Source organism: Oryctolagus cuniculus, chromosome 3 (assembly GCF_051225735.1).
Source record: "Oryctolagus cuniculus isolate XC-2025 breed Fujian yellow rabbit chromosome 3, ASM5122573v1, whole genome shotgun sequence".
NCBI classification, from domain to species: Eukaryota; Metazoa; Chordata; class Mammalia; order Lagomorpha; family Leporidae; genus Oryctolagus; species Oryctolagus cuniculus.
Genome location: NC_142869.1, coordinates 38,402,026 through 38,421,309, shown reverse-complemented (window position 1 = coordinate 38,421,309; position 19,284 = coordinate 38,402,026). Strand labels below are relative to the sequence as shown.

Sequence of the window (19,284 nt, the reverse complement as noted above, 5' to 3'; positions counted from 1 at the left end):
CTACCTCTTTCTGTAATTCTCTTTCAAATAAAAAAAAATTCTTAAAAAAAAAAAAAGAAATGAAATACTGATATAAGTCTTTGTGGGGATGAACCTGAAAACAGCATGTTAAGTGAAAGAATCAGGTCACAAAGGACCACATATTGCATGATTCCATTCATGTTAAAATGTCTAGAATAGATAAATCTGTAAAGATAGAAAGCAGATTAGTGATTGCCTATGGCTGGCTGGGTGATGGAAGAATTGGGGGAATATTGGCTAAAAGTATGAGGTTCCTTTTGGGGATAATGAAGATGTTCTAAAATTGACTGAGGTGACAGATACACAACTTTGGGAGTATATTTAAAATCATTTAATTGTATACTTTAAATAAGTCAATCATATGGTATATGAATTATATCTTAATAAAGCTGTTAAAATTAATCAGCCTTTACTGAATAACACATTACAACAATAGGAAAGCACATAAACCATGAGTAGTATTGTGTGTATACATCTATCCATTTACATAGCATTGTATGAATATATATATACCTATCATCACAAAGAAGTAATATTTGAACATCACAAACTCTTTGCTTAAAGAAGAATTAGAAGCTATATGATATAATTTATTACATCAATTACCTTAGAATCTTTATCTTCCAATTTTGGGTTAATAATTTTGTCTAAATAGCCAACTTTTTCCATCCATGTCCTCAGATTTCTATATTCTGTTTTCATTTGTTCCAGCCTAAAGAAAGTAATCAGTTACAGATGAAAGTGACAGAAGAAATATACATAGTAGGGTTCACAGAAGAATGCATAAAGTATGAGCCACTTATAAAAAGTTCTAAAAGAGAAAAAGTATCAATATATCACTAGAAATGCAATCAAAGGAATGGGAATTATTGCAACAAAAATCAGGGTAGCAGTTAACTGGGGATTTAGGGTAAAAGATGCAGCCTAATAAAAGGCACGCAAACACATATCTGATATTGGCGGTGTTGGATTTTTAAATCTAAATAGTAAGTATCTAGTCAATGGTCTTATTGTTATTTAAGCCACATAAACATTTTTTAGAATTATCATATTGGACTTAGTATTAACTACATATTAAACTACATGGCTTAATCAGTATGGCCTGTTAGAATACCATAAATTCGGTGGCTTAAACATTTATATCTCACAGTTTTAGAAGCTGGGAAGTCTATACCAAGGGGCCAGCAGGCAGGTCTGAGATCTGGAGGGGCACTCTGTGGTTTGCCGAGGCCACCTTCTCGTAGCCTCATACAATGGAGAGAGATGAAATCTTGTTTTACTCCTTCCTTTCCCTTTCCCTTTCTCCCTTTCTCCCTTTCTCCCTTTCTCTCTCTTTCTTTCTTTCTTTCTTTCTGTCTGTCTGTCTGTCTGTCACAGTTACACAGTGAGAGAGACGGAGAGAAAGCTCTTCCTTTTTCCGTTGGTTCACCCCCCAAGTGGCACACTGCGCCGATCTGAAGCCAGAGCCAGGTGCTTCCTCCTGGTCTCCCATGCAGGTGCAGGACCCAAGGACCTGAGCCATCCTCCATTGCACTCCCGGGCCACAGCAGAGAGCTATACTGAAAGAGGAACAACCGGGACAGAATCCGGCACCCCAACCGGGCTAGAACCTGGGGTGCCGGTGCCACAGGCAGAGGATTAGCCTAGTGAGCCGCGGCACCGGTCTCCTTTCTATAAGAGCATTAATCCATTCATGAGGGCCCCTAATTCCAAATGCCATCACACTGCGGATTAGGATTTCAACACATGAATTTGAGTGTGCAGATTTGGGTGCGGGAGAGGGGAGGGTGGCTGATACCAACATTCAGTCCATAACACTATTTATACATATGTTATAAATTATATGTATGTGTGTGTATGTGTGTGTGTGTGTGTGTGTGTATATATATATATATATATGATCTCTTTTAGTAATACAAGTCGGAGGGGGGATTTAGCTTCTAACCCAAGAAACTTCAAAGGACCTAAATAATCTAAAAATATAATGAATAAGAATTAAACATGAAAAAGAGAAAGTTTCCCAATTCATTTCATGAAAACACTATGGTCTTGACAATAGAACCTGACAAGGACATTACAAAAATGGAAAAATTACAGTTTCCATGAATATAGAAGCAAATGTTATAAGTAAAATATAGTTTTAGAAAGGCCAGTTATGTAGAAAAATACAATATATCATAAGCAAGCTGGGTTTATACCAAGAATACTATAAGGATATTTTGACATTCACATTAGAAAATACTCATATAATTAAATACAATTTAACTAAGAAACATAAAGTTTGACAAAATCCAACATCCATTAATAATTTTTTAAAGTATTAACAAGCTAGAAATGGAATGGAATACAGGGGAGTATTTTTTCTTAAAGTCCTTGGAAAGTGGAACTAAAATATGTTTATTTTGGCACAAAATTTTGAAATGCATAGTTTTTTCATAGCATGTATTTTTCATACTTCCCCTTCATACTTAACCTGATACAGGGAAGGAGGGAGGGAGAGAGGAAGGAAGGGAAAGAGAGATAGAAAGGGGAGGGAGAAAGAAAAGAAGAGAAAAAAGAAAAACAAAAAGCTCCTGATAAAGTTTGAAGCATTTCTTTAAATATCATGAACAAAATAAAAATGTTTATCTTGCCATTTTTTTCAGACATTGGCAGGAACTTCTTACTAACATAATAAGACAAGAAAACAAAATTAAAGAATAAGGAATGGGAATAAAGAAGGAACATTGTTATTATTTGTTGTCATAATTGTCTACATTTCTATAAAAATACTATAAATTAAAGACAAATAATTTTAAATATGACAGTTTAGCAAAAGAAGTATGTGAAAGTCGTCAAAAACCAAAATGGAATCATTTGTATCAACCCTAGTATAAAGAAAGAAAGAAAGCCAACCAGCCAGTTAGCCACTCAACCAAACAGAAAGCCAGCCAGCCAGCCAGCCAGGTTATAAGGAGAAGTTCTCACTCATAATTCCCGGATAGCAACAATCACAAAAGACTGCCAGACCACAACCTTGCACAAAAGCCATTGTAGCACTGCACCAAAAACAAAATAAAACAAAAATTAAAAAGCTGTCTGCAAGCACATCTGCCCAGCCACTGTCTATTCCAACTTCAGACAGAAGCCACTCTTGTTATTAATCCTTGTGGCCAAGGATTATTACTTCAAAATATCTTATGTAATTCTCATTTTTGCCTTTAAAAACTTCCTCTTGCTTCAGTCTCCTTGAATACACTCCCTTTTTACTATGACATGCATATTCCTATTGCCATTTTATTTATTTATGCCATTTTATTCTCAAATATTATCCTTTGGAGAAGCTCTCTCTGAATGTTACTTAGTTTAACAGATATAAAAGGTAGTTCTGGGAAGATAATGGCAACAGGGGCAGAGAGGCAACAAACCCAAAAAAGCTTTAAGCAACACCCCAAAACACTCACACACACACACACACACACACATACACACACACACGCACACACATGTCCTTCATGGTATCAGCATGTACGCTGGAGAAAGCAGTGAGTATAAAGGAGCATCGGATAGATCTGAGACCAAGAGAGAACCAAAACAGCCAAAATCATGTTACTGGAAAGCACAGTGGGCCAATTCGAGCACAACAGTCCAAACTGGGAGGCTTCTGATCATTTCAAAAGCAGCTGAGGGCAAAGAATTCATGGTACTGTCTAAAGGAACAAACCAGTCAAACCACTATGACTGCTCAAAATTTACCAGCCAACTCTCTAGTCCAGGACAGGGCCACGGGGAGCTATCCAAAGAAATTCATTACTTGTTTAAGCATCAGACTAGAACCAGTCAGGTAGGTGTTCATTCCAAATTAGGAAGAGGGCCCTCTTCAGGAACCAAATCAGCCAGCACCTTGATGTGAGAAAGAGATGTCTATTGGTTCAGCCACCTAATCCATGGTATCTTTTATAATAGTCTGAGCTAAGACAATGATTAAAATATTCATAGAATTAAAAGACAAGGCTGGGGATTTGGCCTGAGAAGTGGGAAGTAGAAATAAATAGGAATTTCAAGAATGAAAAGAAAATAACTGAAATTAAAAATTTAATTAGTTAAAAAGCAGACTAGAAAAAGAAGAATCACTGAACTAGAATACAGATAAGAAGAAAATATCTAGACTAAAGCATGGAGAAAAAATGATGAGAAATACAGAAAAGAACCTAAGAGACAATATAATACATTGTAGAATGAAGAAGCAAAGCAAGTATTATATTTTCTCCATGTAAGTAAGTTTTCACCTCTTTTCTTGCTGTTAGTGACTTTTTAAAAGATTTATCTGATAAGAAAAAATCAGAAACAACCTCTGAACCCATGGCACAATACCAAAGTTAAGCATTTAATTTTTTTAAAAAATTATTTATTTTAGAGGAGAGAGAGCAAAAGCAAGAGCATGCACACTCATATTCACGGGTTTACTCCTCAGATACCTTCAACAGGTTGTGGGGGCAAAGAGGGGGCAGTTGAAGCTGGAGCCAGAAACTCAATCCAGGTCTCCCATACGGGTGGCACCACAGCTGCCTTCCTGGGAGCACATCAGCAGGAAGCCGGCTGGAGTCAGGAGAAGAGCTGGGACTTGAACCCAGGCACCCTGATGTGGGAGGCAGGTGTTCTAATCACTAGGTCAAATGCCTGCCCCTGTAATGAATCTTCCTGGACCACCAGCAAACCTATATCTCAGAGGAAGAAACACAAAGGACACATACATAAACTGAAAACTCCTGTGTTTTTTTTACCTTTCCCGGGGTTGTTGCTGTAGCTTTTCGAGCCGCACCATGGATGGCTGGTTCAGCTGGGGCATGGTATTTGGATTCCCAACAGTAACATTCAGGTCTGGAGATAAAAATGCTGGATATTCTACTGGCTGTGGTAAAATAACATTTCTGCAAAATGGTAATAAAGTGAAATGTTGAAATTACACAAAAGTGCAATTACAGCTGCTTTCCAGATACCAGGGGATATGTTAATTTGCTCAAGCAGTGAAATCCTATCTGTATTATAGCAGTTGCAATTGCAGTCATCACTTAGCTAAGTTCAGAGTAACCCACTTTTTTTTTCTCTCTGAGGTCCATCTGTCTTCTGCACAGGCTAAATAGGCAAGTTGAATGAAGATGTGATGAGAGCCACTACCTATATTTTTCAAATCCTTGATGCTGGCAACAATCTCCATAATCCTTCCAGTAATGCAGTATCACTTTTGGCTTACTATTTTTCTAGGTATAAGCAATTTCAGTAGCTTCCACTTGGCTTTTCCCATTATAATAGCTTCCATTTCCCAGGTTACAGAACCAACTGAGCATACACTTCAATTATGCATTCTGGAACAGGGGAAATAGGATGGGTGGGACCTGCTAAAACTCCACAGACCATGTGAGCTCCATCAGTCTACACTCTAGCTGATGGACCACAGTGACATTTGGAGTCTCCTGGAATTTGTTTCAACTAAGAATCAGTGTCCAGTTGTTTTCAAATAGACTGATTGTTTCCTATTCTCTAATGCAGTTACCCCATTGAAGGGTTATTGCTTCCTTGGGGAAGACAGGGAGAAAATTTAACAGTCTAAATTTTTGGCAGTGTAGTGGGGTTCTTCCTTCAGGGGATTCAGCCTTCTCATTCAAAGGATCCTGGGTTTGTAAACTGGCCATGACTCTGATTTAATTCAGGCTGGACTGTTGTTCACTTAACCTAGAACTTCCTGCTCATAAAGTGAGATTTAACCATACCCATTGTGGCTCCTGCCACACTGGGAACCCATTACACCCATTTCATGTAGGTTTCTCAACTCAATGACTGCAGTTCCCACCATAAGGTCTTGCCTCCAGAGAAAAGAACAATTACAGAGTTCTTGAAGGATGCCAGGGCATTTTTCAAAAATTTATTTCTCAGACTCTTGGTAAAATTTGTATCTTGGACTTACCAGAGTAGGTGATCAAACATTAAGTGACAAGTCCACTCTAATATTACAATTTCCCAAGCCTCTGAATCTCTTCCTTTACATTAAATAAGCATTTATCTTTTTTTAACAAAATTATAGCTGTTCATTTATCTAAAACACAGAGAGACAGACAAAGATCTACCATCTGCTGGTTCACTCCCCAAATGTCCACAACAGCTGGGCTGCAACAAGCTGAAGCCAGGAGTCGAGAATTTATCCAGGTCTCCCACATGGGTGGCATACTATTTTTTAAGTCACTTTTAGTTTCCTAATTTCATGTTTTTAACCATAGACGTTTTACTGACTATATGGAAGTAACAATTGGATTGGTGTGGAAATAAGGCAACATAACTATACCACAGGGCAGGACACTTACAACCATTTGACAGCTCAATCCTAAAAATTTCTCACTTATTTTTCTAACAAGATTATCTCACTGTCCAACCTTGTTCTTTATGCTACCACTCCCTACTGTCCTTCAGTCATGAACCTGGTACTCTCTTTTTTCTTTAGTTTTAATTTTGTAAAATTTATGTTCATTTTATTTGAAAGGCAGAGAGAGGTCTTCTATATGCTGGTTCACTCCTCAAATGTTACAATAACTGGGGCTCAGCCAGGCTGAAACTGGAAGCTGAGAATTCAATTCAGGTCTCCCAAGAGAGTATCAGGGACCCAAGTACTTGAGCCATCGCCTGTTGCATATCAGAGTGCACATTAGCAAGAAGCTGGATCAGAAGTGGTAGCGTCAGAACTTGGACCAGGCACTCCGATGTGGGATGCAGGTATCCCAAGTGGCATCTGAAGGACTGTGTCAAATACCCATCCCTTTTCTTCTTCTTATCTCCAGACCTTCTTACTTCCTCTCTCCAGGGCTATACCCAGAAATTCAAATTTTCTTCCACCTTATTAAGCAAAAGAAAGTGTTCCCCTTCCCTTGGAGTCTAACCCAAACTGGCCATTCCCTGGGTGCTACTTAAGATAGCTAAAGTGCTCCATCAAATTTTTTAAAATGCTATACAATCTAACAATATTAATAAAACTTATAACACTTACGTCACGGGATCTGTTCTTTCTGGAGGTGGTGCAACTTTCATAAACATAGACGGCTCAATAATTTTCTGAAGAGGTTTTAACTAAACAAAAGTGTAAGCATATTTTAACACAATTTACTTACAATTATAATTTTCCCAACATCACCAATCTTACATGACAACAGAATGGGCCATAAATAACACATAAAAGGAAAAAAGGAATGAAGAGAGGAATTAAATTAATTGGGTACTTTCACCACATGTTTATAGCAGCAATGTTCACAATCGCCAAAATATGGAATCAACCAAAGTATCCATCATCAGACAAATGGATAAAGAAAATGTGGTGTGTGTTTGTGTGTATGAATATTATTCAGCTATAAAAAAGAATGAAACTCTATCATTTACATCAAAATGGTTGCAACTGGGGAACATTACATTGAGTGAAACAAGTCAGACACAAAAAGACAAATACTACATGTTCTCTCCCTTATATGTGGGAGCTAATTTTAAAAAAAAATCAAAACACAAAAATAAAAAGAAAGAAGTGCCAGTGTGAAAGATTATTGCTGCAAGCATCATTTTATCAAGCTTGGTTTTATATATTTGTCAAACATATTGCGAAGAATGATACACTACTGTAAGTTTAATGGTCTATGATTATTTTTAAATTTACTGTAAATAAGTGAAATTGACATCTTTTCATTTGATTGCTGTTTATAGCCACTGCCTGTATTCCTGCTGAACTGTGGTCTTTTTAATTGCCAAGCCTAAAGCCTTTGACTATAATGTAAATTAAAAATTTTATCTCAAAAATTAACAACAAAATTATTGGGTGCTAAATATTTGCCAAACATTTTAGACTTTTAATATTACTTAAGCCTCTCAGTAAACCTGTGAGGTAGGCAATACAGAGTATTTACAGAATGATACTGAAGATAAGCAATTTGTTCAAGGTTACCCGGTCGGAACAAGATCCAGGATCTGAATGCAGCTTTATTTGCACCCCAAGTGGTTCTCTCTTTGTGGTATCATGATGGGAAAGTAGGGAACTTACCTTTAAATACCTTTAAATAAATAAACCTTAAAAAGAAAAATATCAATTCATTTTAAAAACAGATTTATTTATTCATTTATTTAAAAATCAGAGCTACAAAGAGAGGGGGAGAGATATTCCATGTACTAGTTCACTCCCCAGATGCCTACAACAGCCAGAGCTGGGCCCAGCTGAAGCCAGGAGTTTTATCTGGGCCTCTCACATGGATTACAGGGGCCGAACACATGGGTGGGTTACCTTCCACTGATTTTCCCAGGCCATTAGCAGGAAGTTGGATCAGAAGTAGAGCAGCCAGGATATGAACTGGTGCCCACATGGGACGCTGCCATCACAGGAGGTGGCTTTACCTGCCATACCACAGCAACAGCCTCCAACGACTTTATTTTTAATAACTATTTTTAAGTACAAACATCCTTATTTATTGAATATTTAAAATAATGCATATTTCTAATTATAAGCATATTTCTAACACACAAAAGCAAGCTTTATTATAACAATATTTTGAGTAAAAGACCATAATTTAAAAAATGTATAAGCAAATAATGGTTAAGTTTCATTTTTATTTAGGCTGAAAAAAAGCTAATGTACCTCAAGGTCAGGAGGTAGAGTAGGATTCTTTAAAAAAGACTGATTTCAAAAAATTTATGAACTGGGGTCTTGCACTGTGGCATAGCATGTTAAGCTGTCACCTGTGATACCAATATGCCACATGAATGTCCAAGTCCCAGCTGCTCCACTTCCAATCCAGCTTCCAGCGAATGTACCTGTGAAAGCAGCAGAAAATGGCCCAAATGCTTGGGCCCCTGCCACCCACATGGGAGACCTGGATGGAAGCCAGGCTCCTGTCTTCAGTCTGGCCCAGCCCTGGCTGTTAGTACCATTTGGGGAGTGAACTAGTGGATGGAAGATATCTCTCTCTCTCTCCAACTCTGCCTTTCAACTAAATGAATAATTTATTTATTTATTTGTTTGACAGATCTTTTTAAGATATTTATCAATTGGAAAAAATAGAGGCTCAGAAGAGGATGATCTGACAAAATAACTGAAATAGAACAACTTTTTTAAAAAAGGGGAACTAACCTGATGAGAAAATCCATAACCAAAGTTTCCATAGGAGAACATAAATTCCACTTCCACCCTGCAGATAAACTAAACATGTGGCAAATTTATTTTATTGTTTTATTAAAATTATACTTAAAAGAGAAATAACATTTTCACTCCACAAGTCTGTAAGTTTAAAAAAGTCAAAGCATGAATCTCCTGAAATAAAAAAAAAAAATTCTACAAGGAGCCCCTAAAGAAGAATCTACTGAGTTCCTGAACTGTTAAAAGATTTCATGTCAAAGAGTCAAAGACAAGCAATAGGGGGGGATTCCAAGATGGCTGAATAGGGAAAACATGTGCTACTTTTGAACAGGAAAGCAGCAGAAGAAAAATGGAGGAAGTGCATTTCCAGAGGAGTGTTGGAGAGAAGTCTGCAGTGGAAATTCTACAGAAGGAAGCGGGACACCATGGAGCAGGGTGGAAGGTACAGACGCACAGCGATGATCGCAGACATCACATGTGAACCCCTGCAGCTGGGAACTGCCAGCTTTGGAGAGCAAGGTGAGAGCAAACTGGCAGCTCGTGTCATGGGTATACCGTCTGAGGGAGAGCCTTGCAGACCACACTGTCTTTGGGTCCAGCCTAGAGCCCTAGTGAGGGACAGGATCCCTGCCTAATCCAGTGGAGGGATATCATGTTTCTTTCTCTCCACCCTACTACAAAGGCGCCTGGCCAATGGTAGGGAGAAGGTGCCATTCTGAAAGCAGTAGAGGCCACAGCAGCTCTTGTGCACACCTGAGACCAGGCGATTTTACCAGAAAGAAAAAGCCATGTTCCCCACTATCTTGGAGTCGGGCTGGGAAGATTGACAGGGGGCTAGGCACCCACACAGGACTGCGAGGTGCCCCCATCTTCTCAACCAATCACAGGCTCTGGGATTCAAACTCCAACTAGAAGCACCCACAGGCAGCTCACTCTGGGAATGTCACCACTCTCTCTGTGGACAGGGAAGGTTCACGGGGCTGAGCGGATCCTCCTAGGAAGAGAGGAAGTGAAGTTGTGATTATGCCAACAGGTGTGATCACACCCTCTCCCCTGCTGACGATAGAGATCTACCCTGCCCAACTTTGGTGTCACCCTGGATTCTCAGTACACTGTAGAGCACTGATCAGAGCTCCCATGCCACACCAGCACATGCCTCTAAGAAACTCTACTAAGCCACAGAGGCAGAGTTCAAAGATAATATCCATCAGAAGAGGTAACCAACAAGTATTTCCACAAATGCTTAAAAATAAACAAAGAAATGCAGGAAACAACAATAAGGAAGACACATGACTGCCCAAAGGAACACAACAACAAATTCAATATTAGAATATAAAATGAAATACCTGAAAAATCATAGGATTACTCAGAAGCAATGAGAACATTCATGAGTTAAAAAAAAAAAAACCACACATGACATGGAATAAAAATTTTCCTGTGAGATTTACATTTTGATGCCAAATCAAACTGAAATATTAGAAATGAAGAATTCAATATGTCAAATAAAAAATACACTAGGAACCCTTAACAACAAGGTTGGTGAGGCAGAAGAAAGAATATCTGAGCTGGAAGATACTTTGGAAATATCTGAGTCAGACCAAAAAGGGAAGAAGAAATTAGAAAAATTAAAGAGAGTGTTTGGGATTTATGGGATACTATCAAACAACCCAACATATGGGTCTTAGGAGTTCCTGAAGCTGTGGAAAGAGAGAATGGATTAGAAAAACTATTCAGTGAAATAACAGAAAACATCCCAAACTTGAAGAAATAAAGGGACGCACAAGAGCAGGTAGTATACAGAACTCCTAATAGACATGACCAGAAAAGATCTACACCACGACACATTGCAGTCAAACTTTCAACATAAAACATAAAGACTCTAAATTATGCATGAGAGAAATACCAGATTACTTTCAGAAAATCTCCAATTAGACTCACAGCTGATTTCTCTAGAAACCCTACAGGGAGAGAATGGAGAGACATAGTCAAGTCTTAAGAGAAACCTGTTAAAGTGAAATGAACACTATGAGAAATGGTGACTTGATCAGCCCTCACCCTGACTGCTGATGAGCAACTTGTTATGTTATCCCTCTTAGTATTTTTTTTGTTTGCTCTACTTAATACTTTTGGTTGAATACTGTAATCAATACACAATTCTTCTTGAGTGCTGAAACTTAACTGAAAAGTGATCACTGTTAAATATAAGAGTGGGAATAAGAGAGGGAAGAGATGTGCAATTCGGGACACGCTCAAGCTCACTTACCTCAAACGGTAGAGTTAGAAACATACCAGGGGATTCCAATTCAATCCCATCAAGGTGGCATGTACCAATGCCATCTCACTAGTCCCAGTGATCAATTTCAGTTCACAATTGATCACACTGATAGGTCTAAGAGTCAAAGGGATCACATAAACAAGACTAGTGTCTGCTAATACTAGCTGATAGAATAAAAAAGGGAGAGAATGATCCAACATGGGAAGTGAGATACACAGCAGACCCATAGAATGGCAGATGTCCTAAACAGCACTCTGGCCTCAGAATCAGCCCTTAAGGCATGCGGATCCGGCTGAAAAGCCCATGAGAGTATTTCAGGCATGGAAAGCCAAGACACTCTGGAAAAAAAAAAAAAAAAAAACTAAATGAAAGATCTCTGCGAGTGAGATCCCAGTGGAAAGATCGGGTCATCAAAGAAGGAGGTACTTTTCTCTGAAGGGAGGAGAGAACTTCCACTTTGACCATGGCCTTGTCTAAAAATTATCAGACTCAGTGAACCCAGGGGGCTTCCATAGCCTTGGCAGCTCATGACAAGAGCCTAGGGTGATTACTGATGCCATAAACAAGAGTGTCAATTTGTTAAGTCAACAACAGGAGTCACTGTGCACTTACTCCTCATGTAGGATCTCTGTCCTTAGTGTGCTGTACAGTGTGATTTAATGCTATAACTAGTACTCAAACAGTATTTTTCACTTTATGTTTCTGTGTGGGAGCAAGCTGTTGAAATCTTTACTTAATGTATGCTAAACTGATCTTAGGTATATAAAGAGAAACGAAAATGAATCTTGATGTGAATGGAAAGGGAGAGGGAGTGGGAAAGGGGAGGGTTATGGGTGGGAGGGACGTTATGGGGGGGAAGCCATTGTAATCCATATTCTGTACTTTGGAAATTTATATTCATTAAATAAAAGTTGAAAAAAAAAAGAAAAAGAATAAAAAAAGAGAAAAAACCTGTCAACCCAGAATATTGAACCATGCAAAGCTCTCATTTATGAAAAAAAGTGAAATAAAGACCTTCCATAACAAAAATAAATTGAAGAATTTGTCACCACTTGTCCAGCCTTACAAAAGACGCTTAAGGATATGCTACACACATAACACAGAAGGATAATCATCATTATGAAAGAATGTGAAGGCAGAAAATCTCTCTGTAAAGGACAAAAGAAATTCAAAGCAAACAATAGGAATATTTATCAAAAAGTTGCAGGGCCAAGTTGTTACTTATCAAGAGTAACCTTGATGGGGCTGGCACCGTGGCGCAGTAAGTTAATCCTAAGCCTGTGGTGCTGGCATCCCATATGGGCGCCAGTTCTAATTCCGGCTGCTCTTCTTCCAGTCCAGCTCTCTGCTATGGCCTGGGAAAGCAGTAGAGGATGGCCCAAGTCCTTGGTCCCTGCATCCACATGGGAGACCGGGAGGAGGCACCTACCTCCTGGCTTTGGATTAGCGCAGCTCCAGCCATTGCAGCCATTTGGGGAGTGAACCAATGGAAGGAAGACCTTTCTCTCTGTCTCTCCCTCTCACTGTGTGTAACTCTACCTCTCAAATAAAAATAAATAAAATATTTAAAAAAAAAGAGCAACCCTGAATGTAAATGGCCTAAATTCTCCAATTATAAGTTATAGACTAGCTGATGGATTAAGAAACAAGACCAATTTATTTTTTGCCTACAAGAAACACACCTCACCAACAAAGATACATGCATAATGAAAGTGAAAGGATGGAAAAGAACTTCCATGATAACAGAAAGCAAAAACAAGCAGATATAGCCATCCTAATATCAGGAAAAATAGACTTTAACACAAAAACTGTTAAAGGAGGCAAAAAGGGGCATTAGGTAATGATTAAGGAATTAATTCAACAGGAAGATGTGACTATAATAAAAGTATATGCACCCAATGTCAGGGTGCCTGGCTATATAAAACAAAAGTTAATGGATCTAAGGAGAGACAAAGACTCCAATACAATAGTAAAGGGAGACCTTCAACACCCTACATTCATCAACAGACAGCTCAAATAGACAGAAAATCCAAAAAGAAACAGCAGAGCTAATCTATATTATGGACTTAATGGACCCAACTGATATCTAAAGAACATTTCATCCTACGGTTGAAGAATACATTATTTTCATCAGTGTATGGAACTTTCTCTAGAATAGACCATGTGCTAGGCCATAAAGCAAGTCTCAGCAAAATTAAAAAACTGAAATCATACCATGTATTTTCTCTGGACACAATGGAATGAAGCTGGAAATTAAGAACTTAAGAATCTCTAGGGGGCCAGTGTTGTGGCATAGCGGGTAAAGCCACCACCTGTAGCACCAGCATCCCATATGGACCCCAGCTTGTGTCCTGGCTGCTCCACTTCTGATCCAGCTCTCTGCTATGCCTGGGAAAGCACTGGAGGATGTCCCAAGTCCTTGGGCTGCTGCACCCATGTGGGAGACCCGAAGCAAGCTCCCAGCTCCTAGTTTCAGATCAGCACAGCTCCAGCTGTTGTGGCCAACTGGGGAGTGAACTAGAGGATGGAAAATCTCTATATATATCTCTCTCTGCCTCTCCTTCTCTCTGTGTATAACTCTGACTTTCAATGAATAAGTAAATCTTAAAAAAAAAAAAAGGTGCCGGTGCTGTGGCATAATGGGTAAAGCCGCCGCCTTCAGTGTCAGCATCCCATATGGGCACTGGTTCGAGTCCTGGCTGCTCCACTTCCAATCCAGCTCTCTGCTATGGCCTGGGAAAGCAGTAGAAGATTGCCCAAATCCTTGAGTCCCTGCACCCGCATGGGAGACCCAGAAGAAGCTGTTGGCTCCTGGCTTCAGATTGGCGCAGCTCCAGCCATTGCGGCCAGTTGGGGAGTGAACCAGCAGTTGGAGACCTCTCTCTCTCTCACCTTCTCTCTCTCTCCTCTCTTTATCTCTCTCTCTCTCTCTGCTTCTCCTTCTTTCTGTGCAACTCTTTCAAATAAATAAATAAATCTTTTTTTAAAAAAAGAATCTGTAGAACAAATGCCAAAACATGGAAACTAAACAACATGTTCTTGAATGAACTAATTCCTGCAAAGACTGAAGATGACAACACAACATATCCAAACAAATGGGATGGGGCCGGTGCTGTAGCATAGCAGGTACAGCCACCACATGCAGTTCCAGCATCCCATATGGGGGCCAGTTCAAGTCCCAGCTACTCCACTTCCAATCCAGCTCCCTGCAATGGCCTGGGAAAGCAGTAGAGGATTGGCCAGCGCCACGGCTCACTAGGCTAATCCTCCACCTAGCGGCGCCGGCACACCGGGTTCTAGTCCCGGTTGGGGCGCCGGATTCTGTCCCGGTTGCCCCTCTTCCAGGCCAGCTCTCTGCTGTGGCCAGGGAGTGCAGTGGAGGATGGCCCAGGTGCTTGGGCCCTGCACCCCATGGGAGACCAGGAAAAGCACCTGGCTCCTGGCTCCTGCCATCGGATCAGCGCGGTGCGCCGGCCGCAGCGCGCCGGCCGCTGCGGCCATTGGAGGGTGAACCAACGGCAAAAGGAAGACCTTTCTCTCTGTCTCTCTCTCTCACTGTCCACTCTGCCTGTCAAAAAAAAAAAAAAGCAGTAGAGGATGGCCCAAGTCCTTGAGCCCCTGCACTCATGTGGGGAGACCCAGAGGAAGCTCCTGGCTCCTGGCTGCAGCTCTGCCTGTTGCAGCCAACTGAGGAGTAAACCAGAAGATGGAAGACCTCTCTCTTTCTCCCTGTGTAACTCTGACTTTCAAAGAAATAAATAAATCTTTAAAAAAAATAATGGGATACACCAAAAACAGTATTATTACAGGGAAGTTTATAGCAATTGGTGCCTACTGGAAAGGTATCAAATAAATGAGCTATCAATGCATCTCATGACCTAGAACAAATCAAATCCAAAATTAGAAGAAAAGAAATAATTAAAATTTTAAAAATTAGAGAAGAAATAAATAAAATCAAAACAAAAATATATAAAATATCAGTGAAATAAAGAGCTGATTTTATGAAAAACATAAGCAAAATTGATACACCATTGGAAAAACTAACCAAAAAACAGAGGGAGAAGACCCAAATCAATAAAATCAGAGATAAAAAAGGAGATTTAACAACAGATATCATAGAAATAAAAACTACAAACAGCTATATGCCAACAAACGCGAAAATCCAGAGGAAATGGACAGATACCTGAATACGTGCAATCTACCAAAACTGAGTCATGAAGACATAGAAGACCTAAATAAAATGGATGCAACTGGAAACCGTTATACTTAGTGAAATAAGGCAGTACTAAAAAGACAGATACCATATGTTTTCCCTGATATGTGGTAATAATAGAGTACCAAAAAATGTAATGTATAAGAGTAAAATTGACATTTTGAGATTCAATAATTGTTTACAGCCCTTGTCTCTACTGTTAAGGAACAGTGTTTCTTTCTTCTTACTATTTTTTTGAATTCTTTACTTGGTCTAGGATTAATATGACGAGTATGAAATAGACTGAGAATAGATCACTGTAAAAGGAAGAAATGGGAAAGGAAGAAGGGAGGGTGAGAGCATGGACAGGAGGGAGTGTAGGGTGGGAAGTATTACTATGATCCTAAATCTGTATGTGAAATACAAGAAATCTGTTCACCTTAAAAAAATTTTAGTAAATAAATAAAATAAAATGGCAACATTCTATCCATTGCAGGATACACACACACACAAAAAGTAAAGTTAAATATATTACATGATAAAAATATTGAAAATATCAACTCAAAATTATTAATGATTCACTGAAACATTGCAATACAAACAAATATGTAAGTTCATACACATGTATACATTTTAATCATTTACTCATGCTCCTCTCACTTCCACTCCAATGCTCCAATCCTCAGGTAACATTTGGGCTTAGAACCTCTCTGTTTATGTGTGACGTGGAGGAGAATGTCAGAGGCAATGACTTCACCTGTTCATCATTATGTTTTATTGGTTCCTTGCCCATGTTTGGACCATGACAGGAGAAGTATCTCTGAACAGAAGATTCATTAACCAAGCGAATAATTTGAAGTACTTTTTAAAAAGTAGGTGAACTGTAAACAACTGCTTAGAAACCCCAAGATGAACAATAGTATTTCTTCAGTTCAGCAGTGAGGCTGCTACAACTACACAAAGAAGCATGCAAAGGCGTTGTACTCTCATTCAATGATTTCTGATTTTTTTCATCATTTATCATTAACATAGTAGCTTTATAAAATGTAAGGGTGACTTTTTATGAGCAAATATTGTAATTTCTGTTTAATATGTTTTCATTAATGTAAACATGACTTGGAAGGATAATAAAGAATTAAAAATACAGATTATAAGCAGAGTAAAGTTTTATCAGAGTAAAGTTATACAAAGTGTTAAATATTACATATGTAGAAAACTTAGGAAGTTTCAGTAAAGTACTTACTGTGTTTTTATTCATCATTTGCAATTCTTCAGTAAAGCAACCTTTCTAGAAAAAAGTAATAAATAAAATTCTTAGACATAAGGTCACTCACATATTTTCCTGTATTTTATCTAAATCAAAATATAGTAAAAAATAAAGTAATGATTTTTCAAATGCACCTATGAATTTAATAGTTAAAACACAAACAATGGATATTCAAAAGAAGAAAATAAAAATTACAGGTACAAGTCACAGAAACAAATGTAATATTTTCATTTATGTTTCTTTTTGGAAGTCTTGGAGGAACTGCAATGCCCACACTCTTTTCATATTTTTTTTAGCTGTTTGTGTGACAAAGAGACAGAGACAGAAAGACAGACAGCTCCCATTGGCTGGTTCACTCCCTACACACTTGCTCTGGCTGGGGCTAGACCAGTCCAAAGCCTAGAGCCAGGAATTCAGTCCAAGTCTCCCGTGGGGGAGGCAGGAAACCAACTATTTTGAGTTATCACTGCTGCCTCCCAGGATGTGCATAAGCAGGAAGCTGCAGCTGGACATGAACCCAGGCACTCCGGTGTGGGATGTGAGCATCCTAAACAGCATTTTAACTGCTAGACCAAATGCCTGTCCCCTACTTACTCCCAATCCCCCCCTTTTTTGAGAGGTTAAAGACATGATAAGATGACCCCTGACAGAACTAAAGTCCCTCTCTCATCTCTGGAGAACTGTTATTTTAAAGATTTATTTATTTATTTGAAAGGCAGAGTTACAGGGAAGCAGAGGCAGAGAAAGAGACCAGGCTGGCAGGGGAAGGGAAGGAGGTCTTCCATCTGGTGGTTCACTCCGCATATGGCTGTAAAGGCCAGAGCTGGGCCAATCCGAAGCCAGGAGCCAGGAGCTTCTTCCAGGTCTCCCATGTGGGTGCAGGGGCCCAAAGACCTGGGCCTTCTTCTACTGCTTTCCAAGGCCATAGCAGAGAGCTGGATTGGAAGTGGAGCAGCCAGGACTTGAACCAGTACCCATATGAAATGCTGACACTGCAGGCAGTGGCTTTACCCACTATGCCATAGCAACTGCCCCTTTTAGGATCTTTTAACACAGATAAAACTTTGGTATTCATGGTCACCATTTGTGATCATCTTTGCTGTCCTATGAGTCACCCCACATGATCCAACATTTCACGATTCTTTTTCTTCCTAGTATTTTCCATTGCTCCCAATTTCATGATGAACCTTCAACTATTTCACTAAATAGTCCTTCCACCTCTCTGCTTTACATGAGTCCTGGCTCATTCATATAATCAGGTAAAGGCGCTCCTTTTCCAGAAGTCTCCATACCTCAATGTCAGGAGGTACATACAGTAGCATCCACCGTACCAACCTCCATTGCTTCCAAATCCTATTAGTTCATGTAAGGATAAAAAGTTTTTCCCTTTTAAGCCTCATGCTACCTGGTGATTCTACTACTTTTAAGACATTAGGGTCATTAATCCTCACAGTGAAACTTTGTTTCCTAAACACATGCATTTCAGGGCAGATAACAGAAAATGAGTCCATCAGATATAACAAATCATCACAACAAACAACAACTGGATTATGTGGTATTAAATTGATAAATGGACCTTGTATACATACCTGGATTACTTCATAAAGATGTAATTCAGAGCTCCCTAAAAAGAGAGGATATTTTTCTTTACTGTCATGTTGCATTAGTTCCAGGTAAATATTATTCCGCTCATCATCTTGACGTCTAGGAACCTCAGTATCAAAACGTACATAAAAACAGCATTAAATTTACAGTGTGAATTTCAGATTTAGTTTCTGAATAGATATAATCATAAACTATATTACATTATGTGCATGTTTAATGATTAGCTTTTTTTGTGTGTATTTAGCTTTAAAACTTTTTAACGTCACAGTAACGTATATCCTGATGTTTATGTCTAACATTAATTATAATGTTTCTGAAACACCCATTGTCTACATTCTCTTTTTAACTCTACAAAAATGCACCCTCAACACTACTGAGACTACATTATCAAAGGTATATCCAAAATGAAATTAAGTAATCTAGGTAGTCTTAATACGAGTTATCCACATATTCAACATAAAAGGAAAGCAGATGTCCTTTTGAGGCTCCATTCTTTAAGTTTTTGTACGCCACAATGCCATTAATATAACCATTAGCATTTATTCAGTCTTTGCTAAGAAAACAATCTCTTGCCTCTCCAGTCCCAAGACTCTAGGTGATTTCTTATGGTGTGTCCTTCCCCATGGCTGTTAACAGAGCCTGTAGGAGACTTTTTAAAGTTATATTTGTGACTATTTTCCCCTTAGAAATGAGCAAAGCAGGAGACAATCCCTGTGTACCAGCACAGAGGTTAAAAGGACAAGCTTGGTATTTCAGTAATTTGGCATCGTTAGAATTTGTGACTTCTA

General features: G+C 38.9%; 1 protein-coding gene across 1 annotated transcript in view; it reads right to left on the bottom strand.

Moving 5' to 3' along the window:
* The window catches only part of CATSPERT (catsper channel auxiliary subunit tau), a 191,265-nt gene that overhangs the window by 112,438 nt on the left and 59,543 nt on the right, over positions 1-19,284 (bottom strand). The window contains exons 5-10 of the mRNA XM_089328530.1: positions 18,481-18,603; positions 16,868-16,912; positions 9,152-9,220; positions 7,037-7,116; positions 4,785-4,931; positions 628-733 (exon numbers count right to left, since the gene is read on the bottom strand). Coding sequence (XP_089184656.1) covers positions 628-733; positions 4,785-4,931; positions 7,037-7,116; positions 9,152-9,220; positions 16,868-16,912; positions 18,481-18,603 — 570 coding nt within the window. The remainder of the gene's footprint in view (positions 1-627; positions 734-4,784; positions 4,932-7,036; positions 7,117-9,151; positions 9,221-16,867; positions 16,913-18,480; positions 18,604-19,284) is intronic.